General features: G+C 45.2%; 1 protein-coding gene across 1 annotated transcript in view; it reads right to left on the bottom strand.

Moving 5' to 3' along the window:
* Positions 1-1,481: 1,481 nt before the first annotated feature.
* The window catches only part of LOC131188628 (transient receptor potential cation channel subfamily V member 1-like), a 45,929-nt gene continuing 19,912 nt past the window's right edge, over positions 1,482-27,498 (bottom strand). Inside the window, exons 7-17 of the mRNA XM_058164007.1 lie at positions 26,525-26,701; positions 24,687-24,851; positions 20,047-20,142; positions 18,525-18,595; positions 13,717-13,882; positions 12,700-12,766; positions 8,904-9,220; positions 8,082-8,209; positions 6,034-6,152; positions 4,561-4,690; positions 1,482-4,037 (exon numbers count right to left, since the gene is read on the bottom strand). Of these exons, the coding sequence (XP_058019990.1) occupies positions 4,025-4,037; positions 4,561-4,690; positions 6,034-6,152; positions 8,082-8,209; positions 8,904-9,220; positions 12,700-12,766; positions 13,717-13,882; positions 18,525-18,595; positions 20,047-20,142; positions 24,687-24,851; positions 26,525-26,701 (1,449 nt within the window). The 3' untranslated portion in view covers positions 1,482-4,024. The remainder of the gene's footprint in view (positions 4,038-4,560; positions 4,691-6,033; positions 6,153-8,081; positions 8,210-8,903; positions 9,221-12,699; positions 12,767-13,716; positions 13,883-18,524; positions 18,596-20,046; positions 20,143-24,686; positions 24,852-26,524; positions 26,702-27,498) is intronic.

Raw genomic sequence — 27,498 nt, 5'->3', positions numbered from 1 at the left:
TATGTGTGTGGGAAGGCCGTTTTCTCCCTCCCCAGGCTCCTAGAGAGGCTCTGGAGCCTGAGGAGAGCAAAAAACGGGCCTTCCAGTCTCACCAAACGTTGACAAAGGGACCATTTCCGGCCTCCGGAGGGCCTCGGGGTATGTGTGTGGGAAGGCCGTTTTCTCCCTCCCCAGGCTCCTAGAGAGGCTCTGGAGCCTGAGGAGAGCAAAAAATGGGCCTACCGGTCCCACCATGCCATCACGTACCAAAAATGGAGGGAGTATGGGGCGGGTCGTGTGTGGGGTGCGTGCACACGCAAAACCCCCCCGCGCTCCCCCCACTTTTGGCACACGATGGCAAAAAAGGTTAGTGTTGTGACTCCAGCCCCCGAACCTGGCCCCATGCCCGAAAGTGACTCCGAAAGTGAGGGGGAAGGGCCGGTAAGGCTTACCTCGGGAGCACCGATTTCTTTGGCCCGGCTCCCGGAGCCAGAACCAGACCAGTCAGAGGACGTAATGAGGCCGCCACCCCCGGATTCCTCCCTTCCCCAGGCTACGCCTTCAGACCCAGCTGATAATAATAATCAAGCTTGGATTGACCCGCGCTTCAGAAGATTAGAGAGGCGGCGGCATCAGAGGGAAGAGTGGGGCAGGAGCCCCACCCCACAGGATATATAAGGAGCTTTGGGACTGCTCTCATTCCACGGGAAGCAAAAATTAGCTGAACCATTTCAAAGAGAGCTGAAAGTCTTACTCTGTGAATCATTTGTTTGAACTTTGGCAGGCAGCTGCGATTTCTCTGCCAGGACTGATAAGAGCCGTGAATCCACTGGCTGAAGGCCAGCTCGTTGCTCCGAAGTGGGGAAGGAGACAGAACAGTTAGCCATCACTGACCTATACTGTACCTGGGTGTTTTTGTTTTTCTTGCCTAAACGTAGAACCTCCCTTTTGTCACCACTGAATTTCATTTTGTTAGATAGACAAAATGTTGTTAGAATGTTCAAGTCTGTCAAGATCCTTCTGTATCTTTGGGTGCTTTCACCCGTGTGCAGGCACACACCAACCTGCCCTTTACTACTAATATTAAGCCAGATGTGGTTAGCGCGCATGCTTCCTTTTGCACGGTGTAACTAGAGCAGAAGACGCATCGTGCAGGAGGAAAAGACCAATTAAATCTGTCTTAGAAAATATCTCCATTTCACTTGCGGTCAGTCAAGATAAAACTTAAGCTTTTGCACCCATCTAGTGGCGGTGAAGATTTTGCTGAAAGCAGCTGAGATATCGACCAAATTAATTTATAGAATAGAATAGAATAGAATAGAATAGAATAGAATAGAATAGAATAGAATAGAATAGAATAGAATAGAATAGAATAGAATAGAATTCTTTATTGGCCAAGTGTGATTGGACACACAAGGAATTTGTCTTGGTGCATATGCTCTCAGTGTACATAAAAGAAAAGATACCTTCATCAAGATACAACATTTACAACACAAACGATGGTCATAGGGTACAATTTAATATTTAATGATGCAACACTTAATGAATATCATAGGGTACAAATAAGCAATCAGGAACAATCAATATCAATATAAATCATAAGGATTGCCAGCAACAAAGTTACAGTCATACAGTCATAAGTGGAAGGAGATGGGTGATGGGAACGATTAGAAGATTAATAGTAGCGCAGATTTAGTAAATAGTTTGACAGTGTTGAGGGAATTATTTGTTTAGCAGAGTGATGGCCTTCGGGAAAAAACTGTTCTTGTGTCTAGTTGTTCTGGTGTGCAGTGCTCTATAGCTTCGTTTTGAGGGTAGGAGTTGAAACAGTTTATGTCCTGGATGTGAGGGGTCTGTAAATATTTTCACGGCCCTCTTCTTGATTCGTGCAGTATACAGGTCCTCAATGGAAGGCAGGTTGGTAGCCATTATTTTTTCTGCAGTTCTAATGATCCTCTGAAGTCTGTGTCTTTCTTGTTGGGTTGCAGAACCGAACCAGACAGTTATAGAGATGCAAATGGCAGACTCAATAATTCCTCTGTAGAACTGAATCAGCAGCTCCTTGGGCAGTTTGAGCTTTCTGAGTTGGCGCAGAAAGAACATTCTCTGTTGTCCTTTTTTGATGATGTTTTTGATGTTAGCTGTCCATTTTAGATCTTGAATTATCTCTGAATTTCCATAGAACGTAGAAGCCTAGGGTTGGAAGGGACCTTGGAGGTTATCTAGTCCAATCCCCCGCCCAAGCAGGAGACCCTACACCATTTTTGACAGAAGGCAGTCGAGTCTCTTCTTGAAAGCTTCCAGTGATGAAGCTCCCACAACTTCTGAAGGTAACTTCTATTCCATCGGTTGATTGTTCTCACTGTCAGAAAATGTCTCCTTATTTCCAGGTTGAATCTCTTCTTGTTCAGTTTCCATCCATTATTCCTTGTCTGGCCTTCGGGTGCCTTGGAAAATAGCTTGACCCCCTTCCTCTCTGCAGCAGCCCCTCAAATACTAGCCATGCCCAATTCTTGCAACCGTTCTTTATAAGTTTTAACCTCCAGCCCCCCCAAACCTCTTGGTTGCTCTTCTCTGCACTCTTTCTAGAGTCTCAACATCTTTTTTACGTCGTGGTGACCAAAACTGAATGCAATATTCCAAGGGTGGCCTTACCAAGGCCTTATAAAGTGGTATTAACCCTTCACGTGATCTTGATTCTATCCCTCTGTTTATGCAGCCCAGAACTGTGTTGGCTTTTTCAGCTGCTGCAGCACACAACTTGCTCATATTTAAGTGGTAATCTATCAAGACACCTAGACCCATCTCGCAATTGCTATAGTGAAGACATTGTCTCTTTTCCCTTTCTTACACTGTACGATTTATCACTGAGTAAAGCCAATGGTGAGATTCAAATAATTTAACAACCGGTTCTCTGCCCTAATGACCAGCTGGATAGGCGTGGCTCAGTGGTCATGTGACCATGTGGGTGTGGCCAACTCAACATCACTCACTTCGATGGGCGCTTCGGCTTAGCTGTTACAATGTAATACGGGTTAAGCCGAGAGGCAGTTTCTGTAAGCAGGGCAATAAAGATAAGGCTAGGAATACCACCAGAATGTTTCCTTCCTGCCTTCCTTACAGGATTAGCCCTGTAAAGTGGGAAAAAAACAAAATGAGATTTCTTCCGATAACCGGTTCTCCGAACTGCTTAGAAAGTTAACAACCGGTTCTCCCGAATAGGTGCGAACTGCCTGAAGCCAGAGGTGGGTTTCAGCAGGTTCTGACCAGTTCTGGAGAATCGGTAGTGAAAATTTTGAGTAGTTTGGAGAACCGGTAGTAAAAATTCTGATTGGCCCCGCCCCCATCTATTCTCTGCCTCCCAAGTCCCAGCTGATTGGGAGGAAATGGGGATTTTGCAGTATCCTTCCCCTGGATTGGGGAGGGAATGGAGATTTTACAGTATCCTGCCACGCCTACCAAGCCAGGCCCACCAAGCCACGCCCACCAAAACATGGCCACCAAGCCATGCCCACAGAACTGGTAGTAGAAAAATTTGAAACCCACCACTGAGTAAAGTCCATTCAGGACAAAGGGGCTGAGGACTATAATGCAAGCAATAAGATGATATTTTTTAGTAAGCTTTTGAATCATTATTACATTGAACTTACAATGAGTCACATTGAAATGATGTTTTTCAGGGTGTTTGTTGATGGATTCATGCAGAGGTTTTCCAACCTTGGCAATGTGTGTGGGCTTCAATTCCCAGAATTCCCAGCTTCAGTTCCTCATGCTGGCTGGGGAATTCTGGGAGTCGAAGTTCGCACATCTTAAAAGTTGCTCAGGTTGCGAACTTAATGCAACTTGCAAATTTCCTTCGGTGACTTTGAAAAATACTGAAACGAATGACACAAACAGACGGGTGCGACGAAGCTAAGACGGCTGGAGATAAATAATCGAGACATTCGATATGGATGAGATCTGATGATATGATGCTCCCGGAAGAAGAGAATGACCTCCAATGTGCAAGCATTGCGCCACGAATGCGCATCTTCCATCCGAACGATTACAAGACAGGACTGCAAGTAAACAAGGAGAAAACAAACCCATACGTCACTTCAAGACAGTTCAAAGTTCCGACAGCCTCAAGAAAACTGACTTATGGCCCATCCTCAGAGTTATGACCGTCACGCCACCGCCGCGATCACATGATCGCCATTTGGGATCTTGGCAACTGGCTCTGAATTATGGATCCCCCTGGTCATGTGATCAAAATACGGACACTTGGCCACCGACTCATATTTATGACGGTTGCCAAGTGTCCCGGGGTCACGTGATTCCCTTTTGCGACCTCTGCCAAGCAAAGTCAACAGAAAAGCCAGATTCACTTAACGACCGTGTGACTAACAACTGCAGTGACTCACTTAACAACTGCAGCAAGAAAGGTCGTTAAACAGGGCAAGACTCAGATAACCATTGCCTCACTTAGCAACAGAAATCTTGGGCTCCGTTGTGGTCGTACGTCGAGGACTGCCTTTAATAACGCAATCAGGAGCACAAAAGAAAGACCGGGTGGGAACAAAATATAAAAATTAGACCAACTTGGGCAGGGACTTCTTCCGGATGTCTTGCTCGTCGGATTCAGCATAATCCTCGGAAATCGGTTTGAGGGATCCTTCTCGTTTCCCGTCTCTTAGAATCGGCACCAAGGTCTTCCAGTTTTTCCCCGAAACTGACACAATAATTAAGATTTAATGTTAGGTCGCTTGCTTGATCTTTTGACCTCCAAGTCTGTTTCTTTAGCGAGAGCCAGCAAGACTCCGACAAGACCTGTGTTTAACACACAGAATCATCTATTGCAATGTCCTTCCTGTTAAAGACTACTTCAGCTTCAATCGCAATAATACAAGAGCAAACAATAGATTCAAACTTAATGTCAACCGCTCCAATCTTGATTGCAGAAAATATGACTTCAGTAACAGAGTTGTTAATGCTTGGAATACACTACCTGACTCTGTGGTCTCCTCTCCAACTCCTAAAAGCTTTAACCAAAACTGTCTACCATTGACCTGACCCCATTCCTAAGAGGACTATAAGGGGCGTGCATAAGTGCACAAAAGTGCCTACAGTTCCTGTCCTATTGTTTCCGTTCAATATATGTTCCTGTATATAATGTTGTGACAAAATAAAAAAAAAAAGATTCATCAGCCATTATTTTTTCGTTGGGGTTCTCCAGGAAATCAACCCTAAGGAGAGACCCCGATTTTTTGCAGAAATTGCTCAGCAAAAATTGGGATTTTGCCTTACAGGGTTGATCTCCAGAACAGAATAGAATAGAATAGAAAATATGGGATGGGATGGGATGGGATGGGATGGGACGGGACGGGGTGGGGTGGGATGGAATGGAATGGAATGGAGTAGAGTGGAGTGGAGTGGAGTGGAGTGGAGTGGAGTGGAGTGGAGTAGAGTAGAGTAGAGTAGAGTAGAGTAGAGTAGAGTAGAGTAGAGTAGAATAGAATAGAATAGAATAGAATAGAATAGAATAGAATAGAATAGAATAGAATAGAATAGAAAATATGGAATGGAATGGAATGGGATGGGATGGGATGGGATGGAGTAGAGTAGAGTAGAGTAGAGTAGAGTAGAGTAGAGTAGAGTAGAGTAGAGTAGAATAGAATAGAATAGAATAGAATAAAACAGAAGTGAAGGGAAGGGAAGGGAAGAGAATGGAGAATGGAGAATGGAGAATGGAGAATGGAATGGAATAAATAGAACAGAATAAGAAATCAGAATAGAATATAATAGAATAGAACAGAATTCTTTATTGGCCAAGTGTGATTGGAACACACAAGGAATTTGTTTTAGGTGTACATAGATGGGACGGAATGGGGATTTTGCAGTAACCTTCCCCTGCCACGCCCACCAAGCCATGCCACGCCCACCAAGCCACACCCACAGAACCAGTAATAAAAAATTTTTGAAACCCACCACTGCTTCAGCCCCCCTCACACTGCAATCCTCCCTGTTGGCTGACAGAATAACAATGAGGACTAGTCCCTTTAACAGCCTCCTCACCTCGGCCGGATTTGAAAGAAAAACTGAGGTTGCGTTTCAGCTCTTCCGCGTGTCCTCCGGGGTCTTCGTTGATGATGCTGAGGTTGGTGTTCCACGTGGACCAATTCACCTCGTCCACGCTGCTCAAGCGTATCCGAAGCAGCAAGGGAAATGTTACAATTTTAAATTATTTAATTTCACCGGCCGGCAAATATCGTATCTCTCAAACGCTACTTCCAGAATTTATGAGAATTCCCCCAAAATTTTACGACGTATAGGCGGGATCTCCGAATTTGAGGGGGTTGGTGGGTCTGATTCTCGCTTCTCAAAAGGCCCACAGAAAGAGCAAGTCAAGATGGCAGCTGTCATGTAATTGCACCCCTTCCCCTCCTCTCTCTCTCTCTTTCTTTCCGTCTCTCTCTCTCTTTTTACAAATGTGCCTCTTTTAATGGTAGCTCAGCCTTGCCAGGTAGGGGAAGAGAGACCAGGTGAGATAATTTCATTTTATTCCAAGGCTGCGTGAATAGAATCTTGCAAGTGCGAAAGTATGGAACAGCCCAGGGGGTTGAAATCCAGCAGGTTCCGAAAGGTTCTGGCGAACCGGCTGCGGAAATTTTGAGCAGTTCGGAGAACCGGCAAATAACCACCTCTGGCTGGTCCCAGGAGTGGGAATGGAGATTTTGCAATATCCTTCCCCCAGGAGTTGGGAGGGAATGGGGATTTTGCAGTATCCTTCCCCCAAGAGTGGGGTGGGAATGGGGATTTTGGAATATCCTTCCCCCCAAGAGTGGGGTGGGAATGGAGATTTTGCAATATCCTTCCCCCAGGAGTGGGGTGGGAATGGAGATTTTGCAGTATCCTTCCCCTGCCACGGCCCACCAAGCCACGGCCACAGAACCGGTAGTAAAAAAAAAATTTGGATTTCACCACCGAAACAGCCGCTGTCTCTTTTATAGCCTGAGAAAGCAATAGCAATAGCGCTTAGACTTATAAACCGCTTCACAGTGCATTTACAGCCCTCTCTAAGCGGTTTACAAAGTCAGCCTCTGTAAGGTAACAGCGTTCCGTGCGTCTTTGGCGTATAGCCGTCCTGGCCACATGACCACGGAAATTGTCTTTGGACAACGGTGGCTCCTTTGGGCAAGAAATGGAGATGAGTATCATCTCCTAGAGTGAGACCAGTGGTGAAATCCATTTTTTTTTTACTAACGGTTCTGTGGGCGTGGCTTGGTGGGCGTGTGGTGGGCGTGGCAAGGGAAGGATACTGCAAAATCCTCATTCCGTCCCCACTCCAGGGGGAAGGATATTGCAAAATCCCCATTGCCACCCCACTTCTGGGGTCAACCAGAGGTGGTATTTGCCGGTTCTCCGAACTGCTCAAAATTTCCGCAACCGGTTCTTCCGAACCTGTCAGAACCTGCTGGATTTCACCCCTGAGTTAGACACGACTGGAAGGGAAATCTTTACCTTTTACTTTAAAATTAGCTCAGGGGTATCAAACTGGATTTCTTCGAGGGCCAGATCAGCATTGTAGTTCTCCTAAGCGGGCTAAGTTTTCGGCCTGGAGAGCCTCCTTGCAGCACTTTGCCGGCCAAAACGGAGCACAGGGGTGGCCACACATGGGCCCCCTGCACCTCATTTTCGGCCTCCATGACCTCCTGCAGCACTCTCCCGGCCAAAAACGGGCCGCACGGAGGCCCCGCAAGATGTCAAACTCAAGTCCCGCGGGGCCTCCATGAGGCTTCCACGAGGCCTCCGCGAGGCTTCCGTGAGGCCTCCGCGAGGCCCATTTTTGGCTGGCAGGGTGTTGCTGGAGGCCGAAAACATTTTGGCCGGCAGACGCACCACAAGATGGTCCTTTGATATTTCCAGACCAGACCCACGGGCCAGACCCACGGGCCTTGAGTTTGATACCCCTGAATTAGCTTATCAGTCATGTTTCCAGTCTGTTCTACCACGTAAGGCTGACAATCTTCAACAGGCATGGAAGACTGTGCCGGGTTTTGATGGTGCAGTCGTGGCACCAGTTCGAAGGATGCCCACCCCCCCAAAATTAGAACTGCAATTACCGAAAGCACCAGCGATAATCCTCCTTGCCATCTGGAGTGGTCCCCACCAAAACTCGTTTCCCGGATCGGAAAGAGTTAATGATGCAATTCCAGTAGCTGTTCTCGATGTTTAAAATGGTGATGGTTCGCTGCATGCAAAAACGAGAGACAGAAAAATCAGCCCTGCGAGGTAGACCCAATTTGTAAACCAAACTCATGCAGCTTTACTGTTATAATTATAAAATTATGCAGGTAGCCCTCGACTTATAAGCATTCATTTAGCGAGTGTTCGAAGCTACAACAATACGGAAAAATTGACTTACGACGACCGATCCTTCCACTTATGACCGTTGCACCATCCTCACAGTCACAGAATCAAAATTTGGGAGAGGGGGTGAGAGTTCCGACAGATGCCCTAATTAACTCATGAGCCTCGAGCCAAGTTTCAAAAAAAATCCAGTTATTTATTAGGAGCAACATGTCAGCAACTACCGGAGTGAAGTCAACTCTGCCGCATGTAATTTACGGCTCAACTCTGACCCTGTTTCTCCCCTCCTCTCAGGCTGTGTCATAAATCACATTCTCCAATGAGGCACTTTCCTGTTTCCCCCCTCCTCTCAGGCTGTGTCATAAATCACATTCTCCAACGAGGCACTTTCGCGCTCTGTAGAAACCACGCTGGCTCTGGTAATCTGAGATCCAACCCTGAAGAAGATATGCGTGGAATGTCCTTTTGAACGTGGCTGTTGAACTGCTCCGTCACTCCCCCCCCCCTTTCCTGGCCATGGCAACTCGAGAGCAGACCGGGAATACTTTACGAGTTGACCTGGGGGAACAACCCACCTGCAGCTTCCAGATACTTTTGCTCTCCTGCGCGATCTTGTTGACGGTTTCGCCCATGAGGGCGATGAGCATGTTCAGGAGCAGGATGTAGGTAAGGACCACGTAAATGAGCAAGAGGATGATGAAGATGGACTTGAAGCGGTAGTTCTCGGTGAACTCCAGGTCGCCCATCCCGATGGTAAATTTGAACAGTTCCAGGCAGGTGGTGTAGAGGTTGTTGTAGGAGGGACGGGCCTTCAAGGGACATGGGCAGGCCTCCGTTGGCTGAGGGATCTCCGGACGCCCCTCGTTGTCTTCCTCGATAAGGGTCACCACCGCTATCACAAAGGGAGAACGTATCACGGACGGATGGCGGAAAAGAAGGCAAAAGTTAGTAATGTGGTCGTGACGTGAATCTCGCTTCCCCGTTGACACAAAACCAACTCCGTTTTGTGTCAGAAGGTCATGAAAGGGGATCAAATGACTCAGGGACCCAGCAACGGTCGTTAAGTACGAGTCAGTTGCCAAGCGGGTGAATTTTAATTATTTTTTTTGAAAAAGTTTTTATTTTTCTAGACAATCATACATAAAAGCATCTTCAGCACAAATACAAACCTGCCTTCCATTGAGGACCTGTATACTGCACGAATCAAGAAGAGGGCCGTGAAAATATTTACAGACCCCTCACATCCTGGATATAAACTGTTTCAACTCCTACCCTCAAAACGACGCTATAGAGCACTGCACACCAGAACAACTAGACACAAGAGGGCCGGTTTAGCTCACGCTGGTAAAGCCTGTTATTAAGAACACAGTAGCCTGCAATTACTGCAGGTTCGAGCCGGCCCAAGGTTGACTCAGCCTTCCATCCTTTATAAGGTAGGTAAAATGAGGACCCAGATTGTTGGGGGGGCAATAAGTTGACTTTGTAAAAATATACAAATAGAATGAGACTATTGCCTTATACACTGTAAGCCGCCCTGAGTCTTCGGAGAAGGGCGGGGTATAAATGTAAAAAATAAAAAATAAAAAATAAAAGAACAGTTTTTTCCCGAAGGCCATCACTCTGCTAAACAAATATTTCCCTCAACACTGTCAAACTATGTACTGAATCTGCACTACTATTAATCTTCTCATTGTTCCCATCACCAATCTCTTTCCACTTATGACTGTATAACTATAACTTGTTGCTGGCAATCCTTATGATTTATATTGATATATTGACCATCAATTGTGTTGTAAATGTTGTACCTTGATGAAGGTATCTTTTCTTTTATGTACACTGAGAGCATATGCACCAAGACAAATTCCTTGTGTGTCCAATCACACTTGGCCAATAAAATTCTATTCTATTCTATTCTATTCTAAATAGCGTGTCGGTTGGTTGATTATAAAACTTTTGTGCAATTTCACCATCTTCATAATATGTAATTTATTTTATTTTGCATTTTACCAATCTAATATATATCCAAATATTTTAATCAATTAATCTTTTGTTTAACTATAAATATTTCTTCCCTAACTTCATATAAAATGTTCTAGATTTTACCTTAATTATATTTATATCATTCATTTCCTCTTTTTTTTTTTTTTTTGCATTTATATCCTGCCCTTCTCCGAAGACTCAGGGCGGCTTACACTGTGTCAAGCAATTCTTAATCTTAATTCAAACCAATAATATTACATTATATTTTGTATATTTCAACAATTCTTACAAGTGTCTCTATCAAACCATTAACATATTTTTTTATCTAGCCGTTGATAAAACAAATCCCATATCTTACAATATTGTTCATCTTCCTGCTCTCTTGATTTCAAATGTCAGTTTACTCATTTCTGCACATTCCATTATTTTCTTGATAATTTCGTCTTGCATTGGTATTTTCTCATTATTCCAATTTTTTGCAAACACAACTCTAGACGCCAAGCGGCTGAAATTTGATCACGTGACCATAGGGGTGTTGCAAAGGCCGTAACTGTGAAAAACGGTCATAAGCCCCTTTTTCAGTGCCGTTCTAACTTCGAACAGCCACTAAACGAATGGTTGTAAGTCGAGAACTACCTATATTTAAGCTTCCTTGAAGTCCTTCAGTCGTGTGTGGCAGCAAAAAGGGGCAGGAATAAATTTAATAAATGAAATTACAACCCACTCCATTGTATCCTTCTTCCATCAGTTCTTCCCTGGGAAAATCGTAGGTAGACTTCTCCCCGAACTGGAGGAACAAACTGATGCCATAACCCAGTACAGGTAGGTAGTCCTCGGTTTACAGCAGTTCATTTAGTGACCGTTCAAAGTTACAACGGCGCTGAAAAAAGAGATTTATGACCATTTTTCTCACTTATGACGCTGATCAAAATTCGGACGCTTGGCCGACTCATATTTATGACGGTGGCAGTGTCCTGGGGTCATGTGATCCACTTTTGTGACCTTCTGACAAGCCAAGTCAATGGGCAAGCCAGATTCACTCAACAACCGTGTTGCTCACTTTACAACATACAGTGGTTCACTTAACAACAGTGGATAGAAAGCTTTGTAAAACTAGGCCAAACCCATTTAACAACTGTCTCGCTTAGCCAACATAAATTTTGGGCCTTCTGACAAGCAAATCCAGATTCACTTAACAGCCGCGTTAGTAACTCAACAGCTGCTGTGATTCACTTAACCACTGTGGCAAGAAAGGTCGCAAAATGGGGCAAACCCCAGGTAGCAAGTTCCTCACTTAGCAACATAAAACGATGGGCTCAGTTGTGGTTGTAAATCGGGGGCTACTTCTGTTTCTCAATCTTAGCAACTTGGAAGATGGGCGGACTCCAACTCCCAGAATTCCCCAGCCAGCATAGAATTCTGGGAATTCTTTAGAATAGAATTTTTTTTATTGAAATAGAATAGAATTTTTTTATTGGCCAAGTGTGATTGGACACACAAGGAATTTGTCTTGGTGCATCTGCTCTCAGTGTACATAAAAGAAAAGATACCTTCATCAATGTTGTACCTTGATGAAATGTTGTACCTTGATGAACGTATCTTTTCTTTTATGTACACTGAGAGCATATGCACCAAGACAAATTCCTTGTGTGTCCAATCACACTTGGCCAATAAAAATTCTATTCTATTCTATTCTATTCTATTCCATTCCATTCCTATATTCTATTCTATTCTATTCTATTCTATTCTATTCTATTCTATTCTATTCTATTCTATTCTATTCTATTCTATTCTATTCTATTCTATTCTATTCTGAATGTATCTTTTCTTTTATGTACACTGAGAGCAGATGCACCAAGACAAATTCCTTGTGTGTCCAATCACACTTGGCCAATAAAAATTCTATTCTATTCTATCAAGGCGCAACATTTACAACACAATTGATGGTCAATATATCAATATAAATCATAAGGATTGCCAGCAACAAGTTATAGTCATACAGTCATAAGTGGAAAGAGATTGGTGATGGGAACGATGAGAAGATTAATAGTAGTGCAGATTTAGTGAATAGTCTGACAGTGTTGAGGGAATTATTTGTTTAGCAGAGTGATGGCCTTTGGGAAAAAACTGTTCTTGTGTCTAGTTGTTCTGGTGTGCAGGGCTCTATAGCGTCGTTTTGAGGGTAGAAGTTGAAACAGTTTATGTCCAGGATGCGAGGGATCTGCAAATATTTTCACGGCCCTCTTCTTGATTCGTGCAGTATACGAATTGCCAAGGGTGAGAAACACTGCCGTAACCAATACACTGCGCGGACTGTGGCTCTCGCCTCTTGCACTCTGCTTCCCGCCCCCTCCCAATTTCAGGATGACACCCCCCCCCCACACACCTCACCTGTCGAAAATCCCAGGTGGAAGAGCAGGTAAACCATGATAAAGCGGCCCAGATCTCGTAGCATCATCTGCAAGGGGAGGAGAAAATGGAGGTGGGCCCCTTCCAAATCGGCGGTATCTCTAATCTAAAGAGCTCCTAATCCGAAAACCTCTTAATCTGAATCCCCTAATCCCGTGCCCCTCTCTGACCTCATAATCAGAATATAATCTGAAGGTATCTCAATCTAAAGAGATCCTAATCCGAAAACCTCTTAAACTGAAGCACTTAATCCCGTGCCTCTTTTTGACCTCATAATCGGAAGCTAATCTGAAGATGCCCTAATCCGAAGGGCTCCTAATCTGAAGCCCTCTTAATCTGAAGCACCCCATCTCCTGCCCTTTATCTGAAGATGCCCACTTAATCTGAAGCACCATGTCCCTTTTCTGCCGTTAATCTGAAAATGCCCTCCTAATCTGAAGCCCTCCTAATCCTGTGGCCCCCTTTCTACCCTCCTAATCTGAAGCCCTCCTAATCCCGTGGCCCTTTTCTGCCCTCCTAATCCCATAGCCCTTTCTGCTTCCTAATCTGAAGCCCTCCTAATCCCGTGGCCCTTTCTTGCCCTCCTAATCTGAAGCCCTCCTAAACCTGTGGCCCTTTTCTGCCCTCCTAATCCCATAGCCCTTTCTGCTTCCTAATCTGAAGCCCTCCTAATCCCGTGGCCCTTTCTTGCCCTCCTAATCTGAAACCCTCCTAATCCCGTGGCCCTTTCTTGCCCCCCTAATCTGAAACCCTCCTAATCCCGTGGCCCTTTCTACCCTCCTAATCTGCAGCCCTCCTAATCCCGTGGCCCTTTCTCCTTCCTAATCTGCAGCCCTCCTAATCCCGTGGCCCTTTCTGCTTCCTAATCTGCAGCCCTCCTAATCCCATGGCCCTTTCTCCTTCCTAATCTGAAGCTCTCCTAACCCCGTGGCCCTTTTCTGCCCTCCTAATCTGAAGCAGCCCCCCCATGCCCAGCCCCCTCCTCCGCTCCGGACCAACCTTCTCCAGCATAACGGAATAGATGCCCATTTGCTGAAAGCCCCGAGTGTAATAGATGAGGTTGGACCAGCCCAGGGCCAGTGCAAAAACCATCAGAACCACGTAGACTTCCTGCTTGCTGAAGTAGAGGATGGCCGAGCCCAGCAGGAGGACCGAGTGGACGAAGCTGTAAATGTAAAACATTTGCTAGACCAATTCTAGAATACAGCTCGCCTGTCTGGAACCCTCACCATATCTCTGACATCAATACAGCTGAACGTGTCCAGAAATATTTTACAAGAAGAGTTCTCCATTCCTCTGAAAACAATAAAATACCCTATCCCACCAGACTTGCAATCCTAGGCTTAGAAAACTTGGAACTCCGTCGCCTTCGACAAGACCTAAGTTTAACTCACAGAATCATCTATTGTAATGTCCTTCCTGTTAAAGAATACTTCAGCTTTAATTGCAATAATACTAGAGCAACTAATAGATTTAAACTTAATGTCAACCGCTTTAATCTAGATTGCAGAAAATATGACTTCTGTAACAGAATCATCAGTGCTTGGAACACTTTACCTGACTCTGTGGTCTCTTCCCATAATCCCAAAAGCTTTAACCAAAAACTTTCTACTATTGACCTCACCCCATTCCTAAGAGGACCATAAGGGGCGTGCATAAGCGCACAAACGTGCCTACCGCTCCTGTCCTATTGTTTTTCTTTTCTTCTTCCTATATATATATATATATATATATGTAGGTCTTTGGTTGTTCGGGTTTTCTCCCGTGTAAAATTGGAAATGTCTTGGCAACGTTTCGACGAAGTCTCATTCATCATCTTCAGGCTTCAGCTTCGTGCTTCTGGGAGCAATGTGTGATCGCAGCTGTTTCTTCCTTTTAACTGCTAGTGGGGGTTTGAACTGATTGGGTGGGAGCTTGGCCGTGCTCTGATTGGATGGAGGTTTTTTTTTGTGCTCTGATTGGCTGGGGGTGTGTCCTGTTTGGGTGGGGGCTTGGTTGTGCTCAATTTAGTCTGTGTTGCAGGGGGATTTGAGCTGGTGAGCTGCATAGCTGTTGTTTGGCTTTGTGGTGGTGCTACATCTTCATAGTGGGTGTCAGTCTGCTGCATGTATGGATTGGAGGGGTTTGAAATGGCTAATGTTGCAGCTGCGGTCTGGCTTCTGGTCCTTGGTCGTGCTTCATGATCAGTGTGGGTTTGGGTCTGCTTTCTGGGTGGATGTGCGGTGGTGACATCCTGTGTGGACCTCGTGAGTGTGGGTCTGGTGTCATTCCTCGTGTTAGGGACTCGTTTGTCAATAAGGGCGGGTTTCCAAATGGCTGGTAGGCGGGAGGTATCATCTCGTTTGTTCATGCTGTGTGGGCATTTTTCTATCTCAATGGCTTCTCTGATTATTCTGTTGTTAAAGTGTTCAGTTTTGGCGATAGTTCTGGTCTTTTTAAAATCAATATCATGTCCTGTGACTTTAAAGTGTTGGACCAGGGAAGAAGTTGGTTCCTCTTTTTTGACTGAGTTCTTGTGTTCTTCAATGCGTGCACTTATTCTTCTGTTGGTTTGTCCAGTGTATGTGGTGGGGCAGGCGGTGCATGGGATTTCATATACTCCTTGATTTTCTAACTCAATTTTGTCTTTGGGGTTTCTTAGGATGGTGGATATTTTTCGGTTTGTGCAGAATGCTGTCTTGATGTTGTGTTTGTGGAGGATCTTGCTGATTCTGTCTGTGGTGCTTTAGATAGACCAGAACTATCGCCAAAACTGAACACTTTAACAACAGAATAATCAGAGAAGCCATTGAGATAGAAAAACGCCCACACAGCATGAGCAAACGAGATGATACCTCCCGCCTACCAGCCAATTGGAAACCCGCCCTTATTGACAAACGAGTCCCTAAGACGAGTAATGACACCAGACCCACACTCACAAGGTCCACACAGGATGTCACCACCGCACATCCACCCAGAAAGCAGACCCAAACCCACACTGATCATGAAGCACGACCAAGGACCAGAAGCCAGACCACAGCTGCAACATTAGCCATTTCAAACCCCTCCAATCCATATATGCAGCAGACAGACACCCACTATGAAGATGTAGCACCACCACAAAGCCAAACAACAGCTATGCAGCTCACCAGCTCAAATCCCCCTGCAACACAGACTAAATTGAGCACAACCAAGCCCCCACCCAAACAGGACACACCCCCAGCCAATCAGAGCACAAAAAAACCTCCATCCAATCAGAGCACGGCCAAGCTCCCACCCAATCAGTTCAAACCCCCACTAGCAGTTAAAAGGAAGAAACAGCTGCGATCACACATTGCTCCCAGAAGCACGAAGCTGAAGCCTGAAGATGACGAAGGAGACTTCGTCGAAACGTTGCCAAAACATTTCCAATTTTACACGGGAGAAAACCCGAACAACCAAAGACCTACATACAAACACCCGTGAAAACCTCAGAAAACAAATATATATATATATATTTTTTATTTTTTATTTTTTTTGCATTTATATCCCACCCTTCTCCGAAGACTCAGGGCGGCTTACATTGTGTTAAGCAATAGTCTTCATCCATTTGTATACTATATACAAATATATATATATATATGCTTATACCTCTTAATATTTACTCATATATGTGTTTATATACTATATAATCTCTTTGTATGATACCTACATATATTGTTATGACAAAATAAAATAAATAAAAATAAATAAATAAATAAATAGGGAGGGAGGGAGGGAGGGAGGGAGGGAGAAGGGGAGGGACAGGTGGGCATCAGCCTCAGCTTCAGGCTAGTTGGGGGAGGACGGGGCAAGGGGGCAACAGGGGAAATTCTGCTCCCGTCTCACTCAATCGGAGTTTGGGACCTCATGATTGTTGATTGTAATTCCCATATTCATTAGACTTGATGATGTTACCTAGTTGGGTCATGAAACGTCTGCATGAAAACCATCAAGCTCAGAGGCCAACAAGGACCCCTCAGTCCTCCTTTTCCCACCTCCTCCTCTTCTTTCTCTTCTTCATCTTTCTCTTCTTCCCCCCTTCTCCCTTTCTGCTTCCTTATACAACATACCACTGCCTTCTAACACTGATGATGTTCCCTAGTTGGGTAATGAAACGTTTGCAAGGAAACAACCAAGCTCAGAGAGCACCAAGGACCCCACAGTAATCCTCCTCCTCCTCCTCTTCTTTGAAAACCTCTCTCCCTTCTAGCACTGATGAAATTACCTAGTTGGGTAACAAAACGTTTGCAAGAAAACAACCAAGCTCAGAAAACACCAATGACTTCACAGTTCTCCTCCTCCTCTTCCTCCTCCTCTTCCTCCTCCTCCTCCTCCTCCTCCTCCTCCTCCTCCTCCTCCTCCTCCTCTCCTTCTCCTTCTTTACAAACAGTGCTACAAACTCCTACCACTGATGATGTTATCTAGTTGGGTAATGAAACGTTTGCAAGAAAACAACCAATCTCAGAAAATACCAATGACTTCACAGTTCTCCTCCTCCTCCTCCTCCTCCTCCTCCTCCTCCTCCTCCTCCTCCTCCTCCTCCTCCTCCTCCTCCTCCTCCTCCTCCTCCTCTCCTCCTCCTTCTTTACAAACAGTGCTACAAACTCCTACCACTGATGATGTTATCTAGTTGGGTTATGAAATGTCTGCAAGAACTCAACTCAACTCGGAGAGCACCAAACATCTCACAGTTCTCCTCCTCCTCTTCCTCTTCCTCTTCCTCATCCTCTTCCTCCTCCTCCTCCTTGTCCTCTTCCTCCTCCTCTTCCTCCCCCCCCCTTGTTTCTGGCACTGATCATGTTACCTAGTTGGGTAATGAAACGCTTGCAAGAAAACAATCAAGATCAGAGACAACCAAAGACTCCTTCATTGCCTTCCTTCTCCTCCTCCTCCTCCTTCTTCTCCTCCTCCACAACCCCCCTCCCTTCTAGCCCTGATGATATCGCTTCGTTGGGTCATGAAACATTTGCAAATAAAAAGTAAGTTCAGAGGGCACCAAGAACCCCAGAGCTGCCGCCCTCCTCCTCCTCCTCCTCCTCCTCTTCTTCTTCTTCCTCCTCCTCCTCCTCTCAAACCCCTCTCCCTTCTAGCGCTGATGACATTACCTAGTTGGGTAATGAAACGTTGGCAAGGAAACAATCAAGCTCAGAGAGTACCAAAGACCTCACGGTTCTCCTCCTCCTCTTCTTCTCCTTCTTTACAAACAGTGCTACAAACTCCTTCTAGCACTGATGGTGTTATCTAGTTGGGTTATGAAATGTCTGCGAGAACTCAACTCAGCTCGGAGAGGACCAAACACCTCACAGTTCTCCTCCTCCTCTTCCTCCTCCTCCTCTTCCTCCTCCTCCTCCTCCTCCTCCCCCCTTGTTTCTGGCACCGATCATGTTACCTAGTTAGGTAATGAAACGTTTGCAAGAAAACAACCAAGCTCAGAGACAACCAAAGACTCCTTCATTGCCTTCCTTCTCCTCCTCCTCCTCCCACCCCTCGTTTCTGGCACTGATCATGTTGCCTAGTTGGGTAATGAAACGTTGGCAAGAAAACAATCAAGCTCAGAGAGCACCAAGGACCCCACAGCCGTTCTCCTCCTCCTCCTCCTCCTCCAAAACCTCACTCCCTTCCAGCACTGATGATGCTACCAAGTTGGGTCATGCAAGAAAAAAAATCAAATTCAGAGAGCACCAAGGACTCCCCAGAACCCAAAGAAAAAAGCTAGCTAAATTAAGAGTCGTCCCCCCCATTACCACTTCCACCCCCACCCACCCCACCCCCGCCCCAAAAGCAAAGCACGTCTCTGAATTACATACAAAAGCAACTCGCTGTAGCATTCGGTAAATATGGCTTTCAGAGACGGGCGCCTTTGCTGGAAATACTTGATCTGCAAGGGGGGGGGGAGAGAGAGGTGGGGGGAAGGAAGAAAAATGGGATGAGAAACTTTTCCGAAGTTGTGTGTGCGAGGGGGGTCTCCCTTGCTAGATTGGGGAGGGGGGGAGCATGCTTGGTTCTAAGACCCCCATGATCGTTTTAAGGATGCAATCAGAGAAGGATGGGTGGCTGCTGCGGTTAACATCTGGACCTCCGTCACTGTTGTGACTCCAGCCCCCGAACCTGGCCCCATGCCCGAAAGTGACTCCGAGAGTGAGGGGGAAGGGCCGGTAAGGCTTACCTCAGGAGCACCGATTCCTTTGGCTCGGCTCCAGGAGCCAGAACCAGGCCAGTCGGAGGATGTAATGAGGACGTCATCCCCTGATTCCTCCCTTCCCCAGACTACGCCTTCAGACCCAGCTGATAATAATAATCAAGCTTGGATTGACCCGCGCTTCAGAAGATTAGAGAGGCGGCATCATCAAAAGGAAGGGTGGGGCAGGAGCCCCACCCCACAGGATATATAAGGAGCTTTGGGACTGCTCTCACTCCACGGGAAGCCAAAGTTTAGCTGAACCGTTTCAAAAAGAGCTGAAAGTCTTGCTACGCGAGTCATTTGTTTGAACTTTGGCAGGCAGCTGCGATTTCTCTGCCAGGACTGATAAGAGCCGTGAATCCACTGGCTGAAGGCCAGCTCGGGGGTCCGAAGTGGGGAAGGAGACAGAACAGTCACTTCTTTCTCCCTTAGCACCCCTGGATCCTGGCGGGAATATGTATAGGTAGTCCTCGATTTATAACCATTCGTTTAGTGACCGGCCAAAGTTGCCACAGCACTGAAACAGGTGAGCGTTTTGCACACGGCCATTGCAGCATCCTCACGGCTCATACTTATGACGGTCGCCGTGTCCCGGGGTCAAGTGATCCCCTTCTGCGACCATGGGGGAGCCAGATTCATTTAACAACCGTGTGACTAACTTCAGAGCTGCAGCGTCTCCCTTAACAACGGTGGCAGGAGGGGGTCGTATAAACGGCGGCCAAACTCCCTTCGCAACTGTCTCGCTTAGCAACGGAAATGTTGGGCTCAACGGTGGTCGTTAAGTCGAGGACCACGTATATTTGCGGCCGTCCTTTTTTTTGAGACCTTCTGATAAGCCAAGTCAAATCAGATTCACTTAACCACCGTTCTACTGAACTGCAGTGATTCACTTAACAACGGTGGCAGGACAAGCTGCCAAACGGGGCCAAACTCACTTCACAGCTTAGCGGCGGATACCTTGCGCTCAGTTGTGGTCGTAAGTCGAGGACTACGTATATTTGCAAGCTTTGGATCCCATCGGCATGAACAGACGATGCCCAGTAATTCAAACTCCGCTTTCTCTCTTTTTGCTCCTATATTTTGGAGTGGACGGGGGGGGGAAGGGGTCTCCGGGGGGGGGAGGGGAGGGGGCTGGTCCAAACTCTTACCCCTCGGAAGAAGAAATAGGCGGCTCCCAAGATGCTCAGGATTTCTCCAGTGACCCGGAAGTATTCCCCACTTGAGTGGTGAAAGGTAAACGGAGGCTGTGAACGGACAGCAAGCAGAGATGCAGCGTGAAAAGCCCCTTCCTTGACCGGGATGCCTTATGCACGGTCACTCATGCTTTGGTCACTTCCCGCTTGGACTATTGCAATGCTCTCTACATGGGGCTCCCCTTGAAGTGCACCCGGAGGCTGCAGCTAGTCCAGAATGCAGCTGCGCGGGTAATAGTGGGAGCAACTCGTTGCTCCCATGTAACACCGATCCTGCGCAGTTTGCACTGGCTTCCTGTGGTCTTTCAGGTGCGCTTTAAGATTTTGGTTACCACCTTTAAAGCGCTCCATGGCTTAGAACCCGGCTACTTACGGGACCGCCTGCTGTTACCTGTAGCCTCCCACCGACCCGTACGCTCATACAGAGAGGGTCTTCTCAGGGTGCCGTCCGCCAGACAATGTCGGCCCCCAGGGGAAGGGCCTTCTCTGTTGGAGCTCCTATGCTTTGGAATGAACTTCCCCTTGGTTTACGTCAAGTGCCTGATCTTCGGACTTTTCGCCATGAGCTGAAAACGCACCTATTTATTCAAGCGGGACTGGATTAAAATTTTATTGGGGTTATTTATATTTTAAGATTTTAAATTGTTTTAAATTTTCGGCCACATGTTTTCTAATATGTTTCCTTTTAATTTCTTTTAATCTGTATATAGCGTATTTTTACTTGGCTGTACACCGCCCTGAGTCCTTCGGGAGAAGGGCGGTATAAAAATCGAAATAAATAAATAAATAAATAAATAAAATTCAGGCCCATGAGGACCACCGCAAGGAAATACCTGAGTACAGGTTAAGCGAGACCTGGCGCAAAAAAACAGCCCCTGCGAGATGGACCTTCGAGTCCTAGCGGATGATCCATTAAACACGAGCCAGCCGTCTGCGGCAGCAGCCAAAAAAGCAAATCACGATCCTGGGTTGTCTAAACCAGAGGTCTAAACAGAGTCATATAATCAAGATCATGTGAACTTTACTGCCGCTTTATAAAACCCTAGTAGGACCAGACCTGGAATACTGCAGGAAGTGTCTCCTTAAATGGTCTCTGGAATTGGTCACCATACTACAAGAAAGATGTTGAGACTTCGGAAAAAGTTCAGATAAATTTTTTTTTTAATTTGCATTTATATCCCGCCCTTCTCCGAAGACTCAGGGCGGCTTACACTGTGTCAAGCAATAGTCTTCATCCATTTGTATATTATATACAAAGTCAACTTTTATTGCCCCCAACAATCTGGGTCCTCATTTTACCTACCTTATAAAGGATGGAAGGCTGAGTCAACCTTGGGCCTAGTGGGGCTTGAACTTGCAGTAATTGCAAGCAGCTGTGTTAATAACAGACAGACAGACTTAGTCTGCTGAGCCACCACAGGCCCTGTGGCCCTGGTGAGCCACCAGAGGCACTATTCTATTCCTATTCTATTCTATTCTATTCTATTCTATACTATACTATACTATATTCTTCTATTCTATATTATACTATTCTACATTCTATTCTATTCTATTCTATTCTATTCTATTCTATTCTATTCTTTTTGCATTTATATCCCGCCCTTCTCCGAAGACTCAGGGCGGCTTACACAGTGTTAAGCAATAGTCTTCATCCATTTGTATATTATATACAAAGTCAACTTATTGCCCCCAACAATCTGGGTCCTCATTTTATCTACCTTATAAAGGATGGAAGGCTGAGTCAACCTTGGGCCTGGTGGGACTTGAACCTGCAATATTGCAAGCCGTTGCTGTTAATAATAGGCTGCATTAGCCTGTTGCGCCACCAGAGGCCCCTTTGGCAACTAGGCAGTGGAAGAGGGTAGATGGAACATCTAGATTGAACAGCCAAGAAGTAGATAGAGATAAAGATCCAAGAGAGGAATAGGGGAGGCAAGTCAAAAAAAGCACAGCAATTAAAATATTGAAGCGGGCAAGAGATGATGGCTAGATGACTTCTCCTTTTTAATTGTTGTTCTGATTTGCTTTTCTTTTTCTCTCTTTCTATTGATTTTTTTTAAGGTAGGTGACATGATTAGAAGTTAGGTAGGATAGAAAGAAAGCGTTTTTTTCAATAAAAGGGTGACATGATTCAAAGTTAGAATAAGAAAAATGAGAGAAAGGGGGAGTATTAGTGCATACACTTTTACATAATAAAATAAAAGCAATAATAGTAATAATAACAATAACAACAACAACAACAACAAAGAGTTGGAAGGGACCTTGGAGGTCTTCTAGTCCAACCCCCTGCCCAGGCAGGAAACCCTACACCATTTCAGACAAATGGTTATCCATCATTTTCTTAAAAATTTCCAGTGTTGGAGGATTCACAACTTCCGCAGGCAAGTTGTTCCACTGATTAATTGTTCTAACTGTTAGGAAATTTCTCCTTAGTTCTAAGTTGCTTCTCTCCTTGATTAGTTTCCACCCATTGCTTCTTGTTCTACCCTCAGGTGCTTTGGAGAATAGCTTGACTCCCTCTTCTTTGGGGCAACCCCTGAGATATTGGAAGACTGCTATCATGTCTCCCCTGGTCCTTCTTTGCATTAAACTAGACATACCCAGTTCCTGCAACCGTTCTTCATATGTTTTAGCCTCCAGTCCCCTAATCATCTTTGCTGCTCTTCTCTGCACTCTTTCTAGATAACAAGAGAACATATGGAATAATTGAATAATGACAGACTATAACTCAATATAAATGTGTATTATTATTAGAAATATATAAGTTAGTTGAATGGAATAACTATGGTTAATTCTGCTAGTTTTATTTTTATTAGAATGTATGATACCCAAGCTTCACACTCGTGCATTGATACAAATATATATAGAAAACAAAAGAAAAAAAATTCAGAAAAGAGCAACTAAGATGATCAAAAGCTGGGAGACTAAAACATATAAAGAACGGTTGCAGGATTTGGGTCTGGCTAGCCTAAAGAAAAGAAGGACTAAGGGTGACATAATAGAAATATTCCAATATTGAGGGGTTGCCACAAAGAAGAGGGAGTCAAACTATTCTCCAAAGCACCTGAAGGCAGGACAAGAAGCAATGGATAGAAACTAATCAAGGAGAGAAGCAACCTAGAACTAAGGAGGAATTTCCTGACAGTGAGGACAATTAACCAGTGGAACAGCCTGCCACCAGAAGTTGTAGGTGCTTCATCACTGGAGGTTTTTAAGAAGAGACTTAGAAAGTCACTTATCTGAAATGGAATCGGGTCTCCTGCTTGAGCAGGGGGCTGGACTAGAAGACCCCCAAGGTCCCTTCCAGCTCATTCCTTCTATTCTGATCACAGAACTTGTTTAACTGGAAATAAGCTCTGATGAATTATGATGGTTGTTATTTTCAAATGCAGGTAGTCCTCGACTTACGACCATAATTGAGCCCAAAATTTAGGTTGCTAAGTGTGAGACATTTGCTGGGTGCGTTTTGCCCCGTTTCACGACCTTTCTTGCCACGGTTGTTAAGTGAATCCGGCTTTCTCCTCGGCTTCGCTTGTCAGAAGGTCCTCAAAGGGGATCATGTGACCCTGGGACGCTGCAACCGTCATAAGTATGAGCCAGTTGCCAACCGTCTGTATTTTGATCACACGATGCTCCAATGGTCGTAAGTGTGAAAAATGGTCGTAAGTCACTTTTTTTCAGTGGCCTTGTAACTTTGAACGGTCACTAAATGAGCTGTTGTAAGTTGAGGACTACCCTAACCCTAATCCTCTCTGCAGCTCTCAAAAGAACCAATATTGCCAGAGAAAAGTACCGGTTGTCCTCGACTTACGACCAAAGTTGGGACCAGAATTTCTATTGCTAAGGAAGGCCATCATTAAGTGAGTCACAGTCAATTTTATGACCTTTTTTGCCATGGTTGCTAAGCGAATCACGGCAGTTATTATGTGAATTACCGGTGGTCCTCCATTTATTGTAAACTATTTACAATAGTTCATTTAGTGACCATTCAAACTTACAACGGCCCTGAAAAAAACAATTTATGACCATTTTCCACACGTACCACCATTGTAGCATCTCCGAGTCACGTGATCAAAAATTCAAATGCTTGGCAACTGACTCACATTTATGACGGTCGCAGTGATGGGGGGGGTCACGTGATCGCCTTTTGCGACCTTCTGACGCAAAGCGAAGTCCATGGGGAAGCCGGATTCACTTAACGGCCATCTGACTAACTTAACAACTGCAGGGATTCCCTTAACAACGGGGGCAAGAAAGGTCGCAAAACAGATAAGTAAAACTCACTTAACAGCCATTCCGCTTAGCAATGGAAATTTTGAGCTGCGTCGTGGTCCTAAGTCGAGGACTTCCTCTACATGGTCCTTAAATGAATCCGGCTTCCTCCCTTTGAATCCGGCTGGGAAGGTCGCAAAGGGCGATCAGGAATGAGGGAGCAACCGCGGCAAGGAAGGTCGTAAAAAGCAGGACAAAACTCCCTTAGTGACTATCTCGCTTAGCAACGGAAAGGTTGGGATCCATTGTGGTCATAAGTCGAGGACTCCCTTTAAAGGGGGAAAAAAACAACAACCCGGAGGCTTAGGTGGGCGTGGCCTCACCGTCCCTTCTTTCTTGGTGGGTCGGTAGTAGGCCGCGACGGTGAGGATAAGGATATGCACGGTGTAGATGAAGAAGTTGAAGTAGAAGAGGTGCTTCACAAACCGATCCCACTTGTCCTGCAGGAGTTGGTTGAGGGGTTCCACCAGGAGCATTTCGTGGCGATTCTAGGAAGAAGAGACATCCCCACCAAATTATATTTATTTACCTGTTTATCTGTAAAGGTAAAAGGTAAAGGTTCCCCTCGCATATATGTGCTAGTCGTTGCCGACTCTAGGGGGGCGGTGCTCATCTCCCTTTCAAAGCCGAAGAGCCAGCGCTGTCCGAAGACGTCTCCGTGGTCATGTGGCCGGCATGACTCAACGCCAAAGGCGCGCAGAACGCTGTTCCCTTCCCGCCAAAGGTGGTCCCTATTTTTTTCTACTTGCATTTTTTACGTGCTTTCGAAACTGCTAGGTTGGCAGAAGCTGGGACAAGTCACGGGAGCTCACCCCGTTACACGGCAGCACCAGGGATTCGAACCGCTGAGCTGCCGACCTTTCGATCGACAAGCTCAACGTCCTAATTCAAGGCGATGAACATATCCAACACACTTTTCTCTCCCTTGTTACCCCATAACAACCAACCCTAGGAGGTAGGTTAGGCTGAGGGACTGGCCCAAAGTCACCCTACCCGCTTCCATGGACTAGAACTCCCAGGCTCCTAGTGATTGGCCCAAAATCATCCAATATGCTTTCGTATCTAAGGTGGGACTAGAACTCTCCGTCTCCTGGTGATTGGCCCAAAATCACCCAGCAGCATTCATGCCTAAGGCAGGACTAGAATTCCCAGTGATTGGCCCAAAGTCATCCAATTGGTTTTCATGTCTAAGGTGGGACTAGAACTCCCCATCTCATACTGATTGGCCCAAAATTACCTAACCAGCTTTCTTGCCTAAGACAGGACTAGAACTCCCAGTCTCCCGACCAAAGTCACCCAGTGGCTGTCATGGCTAAAGTGGGACTAGGACTCCCAGTCTCCTGGCAATCTAAACCTAAACCAAATCCAAATCCAAATCCAAATCTAAATCAACCTAAATCTAAATCTAAATCTAAATCTAAATCTATCAATCTAAATCTAAATCTAAATCTATCAATCCAAATCTAAATCTATCAATCTACGTAAATCTAAATCTAAATAAATCTAAATAAATCTAAATCTAAATCTAAATCTCAATCAAGCTATCTAAATCTAAATCTATCAATCTATGTAAATCTAAATCTAAATCTAAATCTAAATAAATCTAAATAAATCTAAATCTAAATCTAAATCTCAATCAAGCTATCTAAATCTAAATCTATCGATCTATGTAAATCTAAATCTCAATCAATCTAAATCTAAATCTAAATCTCAGTCAAGCTATCTAAATCTAAATCTATCAATCTATGTAAATCTAAATCTAAATCTAAATCTAAATCTAAATAATTCTAAATAAATCTAAATCTAAATCTAAATCTAAATCAATCTAAATCTAAATCTAAATCTCAATCAGGCTATCTAAATCTAAATCTATCAATCTATGTAAATCTAAATCTAAATCTAAATCTAAATCTATAAATCTCAATCTCAATTTCAATCCATCAAATTATGACAGTATAAAAGGAAAAGGAAAGAAGCTGCACATCCCGAATCAGCCCCTAACCACGAAACCCCTCAACCAAGCTTTCCAACTGGTCATTTCCCCAGATGTTGGACCTCCAAATTCCCAGAATTCCACGGGTGGAGAATTCTGGGAGTCGCAGTCCTAACGCCTCGGGAGCATGCCCAGTGGAGAAAGCCGCCTCCGTCCGCTCCAACCCACCGGAGTCTCACTACTGTAAGCGATGATCTCCAAGACGGAGTTCTTCTCACAGGTGTCGATGCTGGAGAGGTCATAAAGCGAGGAGTGGACGGGTCCGTAGGCCCACTCGGTGAATTTGCGAGAGAGGTGACGGCATTCCGGCTCCTTCATTTCCCGCCGAAGGATGTAGGCGAAGACCTGGTGCCGAGAAGAAGAGAGCCCGGATGCTGAATCCTTGATTTTATTTATTTATTCAATCAGTCTACGGTTTCAAAGTTCAAACGGCACTCAAAAAAAGGGACTTACGACCGTTTTTCACACTTACGACTGTTACAGCATCCCCGTGGTCAAGTGATCAGAGTTCAGAGGCTTGGCAACTGACTTGTACTTATGACGGTTGCAGTGTCCCAGGGTCACAGGATCCCCTTTTGTGACCTTCTCGCTATCCATGGGGAAGCCAGATTCACTTAACAACCGTGTTAATAACTGAACAAGTGCAGTGATTTACTTAACGACTGTCGTATAATGGAGGCAAAGCTCACTTAACAACTGTCTCACTTAGCAACCAAAAGTTTGGGCTCCATTGTGGTCATAAGTCAAGGCTACCTGTATCGATAGTGCTACTTGGCAAAAAAAAAAAAAAAGGATCCATTTAACAACCGTCACATTTTTTTTAATCAACAACCCTGGTGTTCGTTTAACGTCTGCGGCACTTGCTTAATGACAGCTGCAAAAAACTCGTAAAATCAAGCATGGTCACGTCATGACCTACTGAATGACCACCACAAACTTACAAATAATTCTCATTACAGTTGTAAATTAAGGACAATTTCAGAAAAGAGGATTACTACACTTCTAGGGTTTTATGCTTTCGTTTGGATCGCTGCCCTGGGGTGGACTAGATGTTCTCCCAAACCCCTTCCTGCCTTTCTAGGATTTTATACTTTCATTCGGATTTGAACCTATTGTAGCGGCTTGGACTAAATGATCTCCCC

This window comes from Ahaetulla prasina, chromosome 1, assembly GCF_028640845.1.
Source record: "Ahaetulla prasina isolate Xishuangbanna chromosome 1, ASM2864084v1, whole genome shotgun sequence".
NCBI classification, from domain to species: Eukaryota; Metazoa; Chordata; class Lepidosauria; order Squamata; family Colubridae; genus Ahaetulla; species Ahaetulla prasina.
The sequence above is the reverse complement of the archived record's forward strand: the minus strand, read 5'-3'. Positions and strand labels throughout refer to the sequence as shown.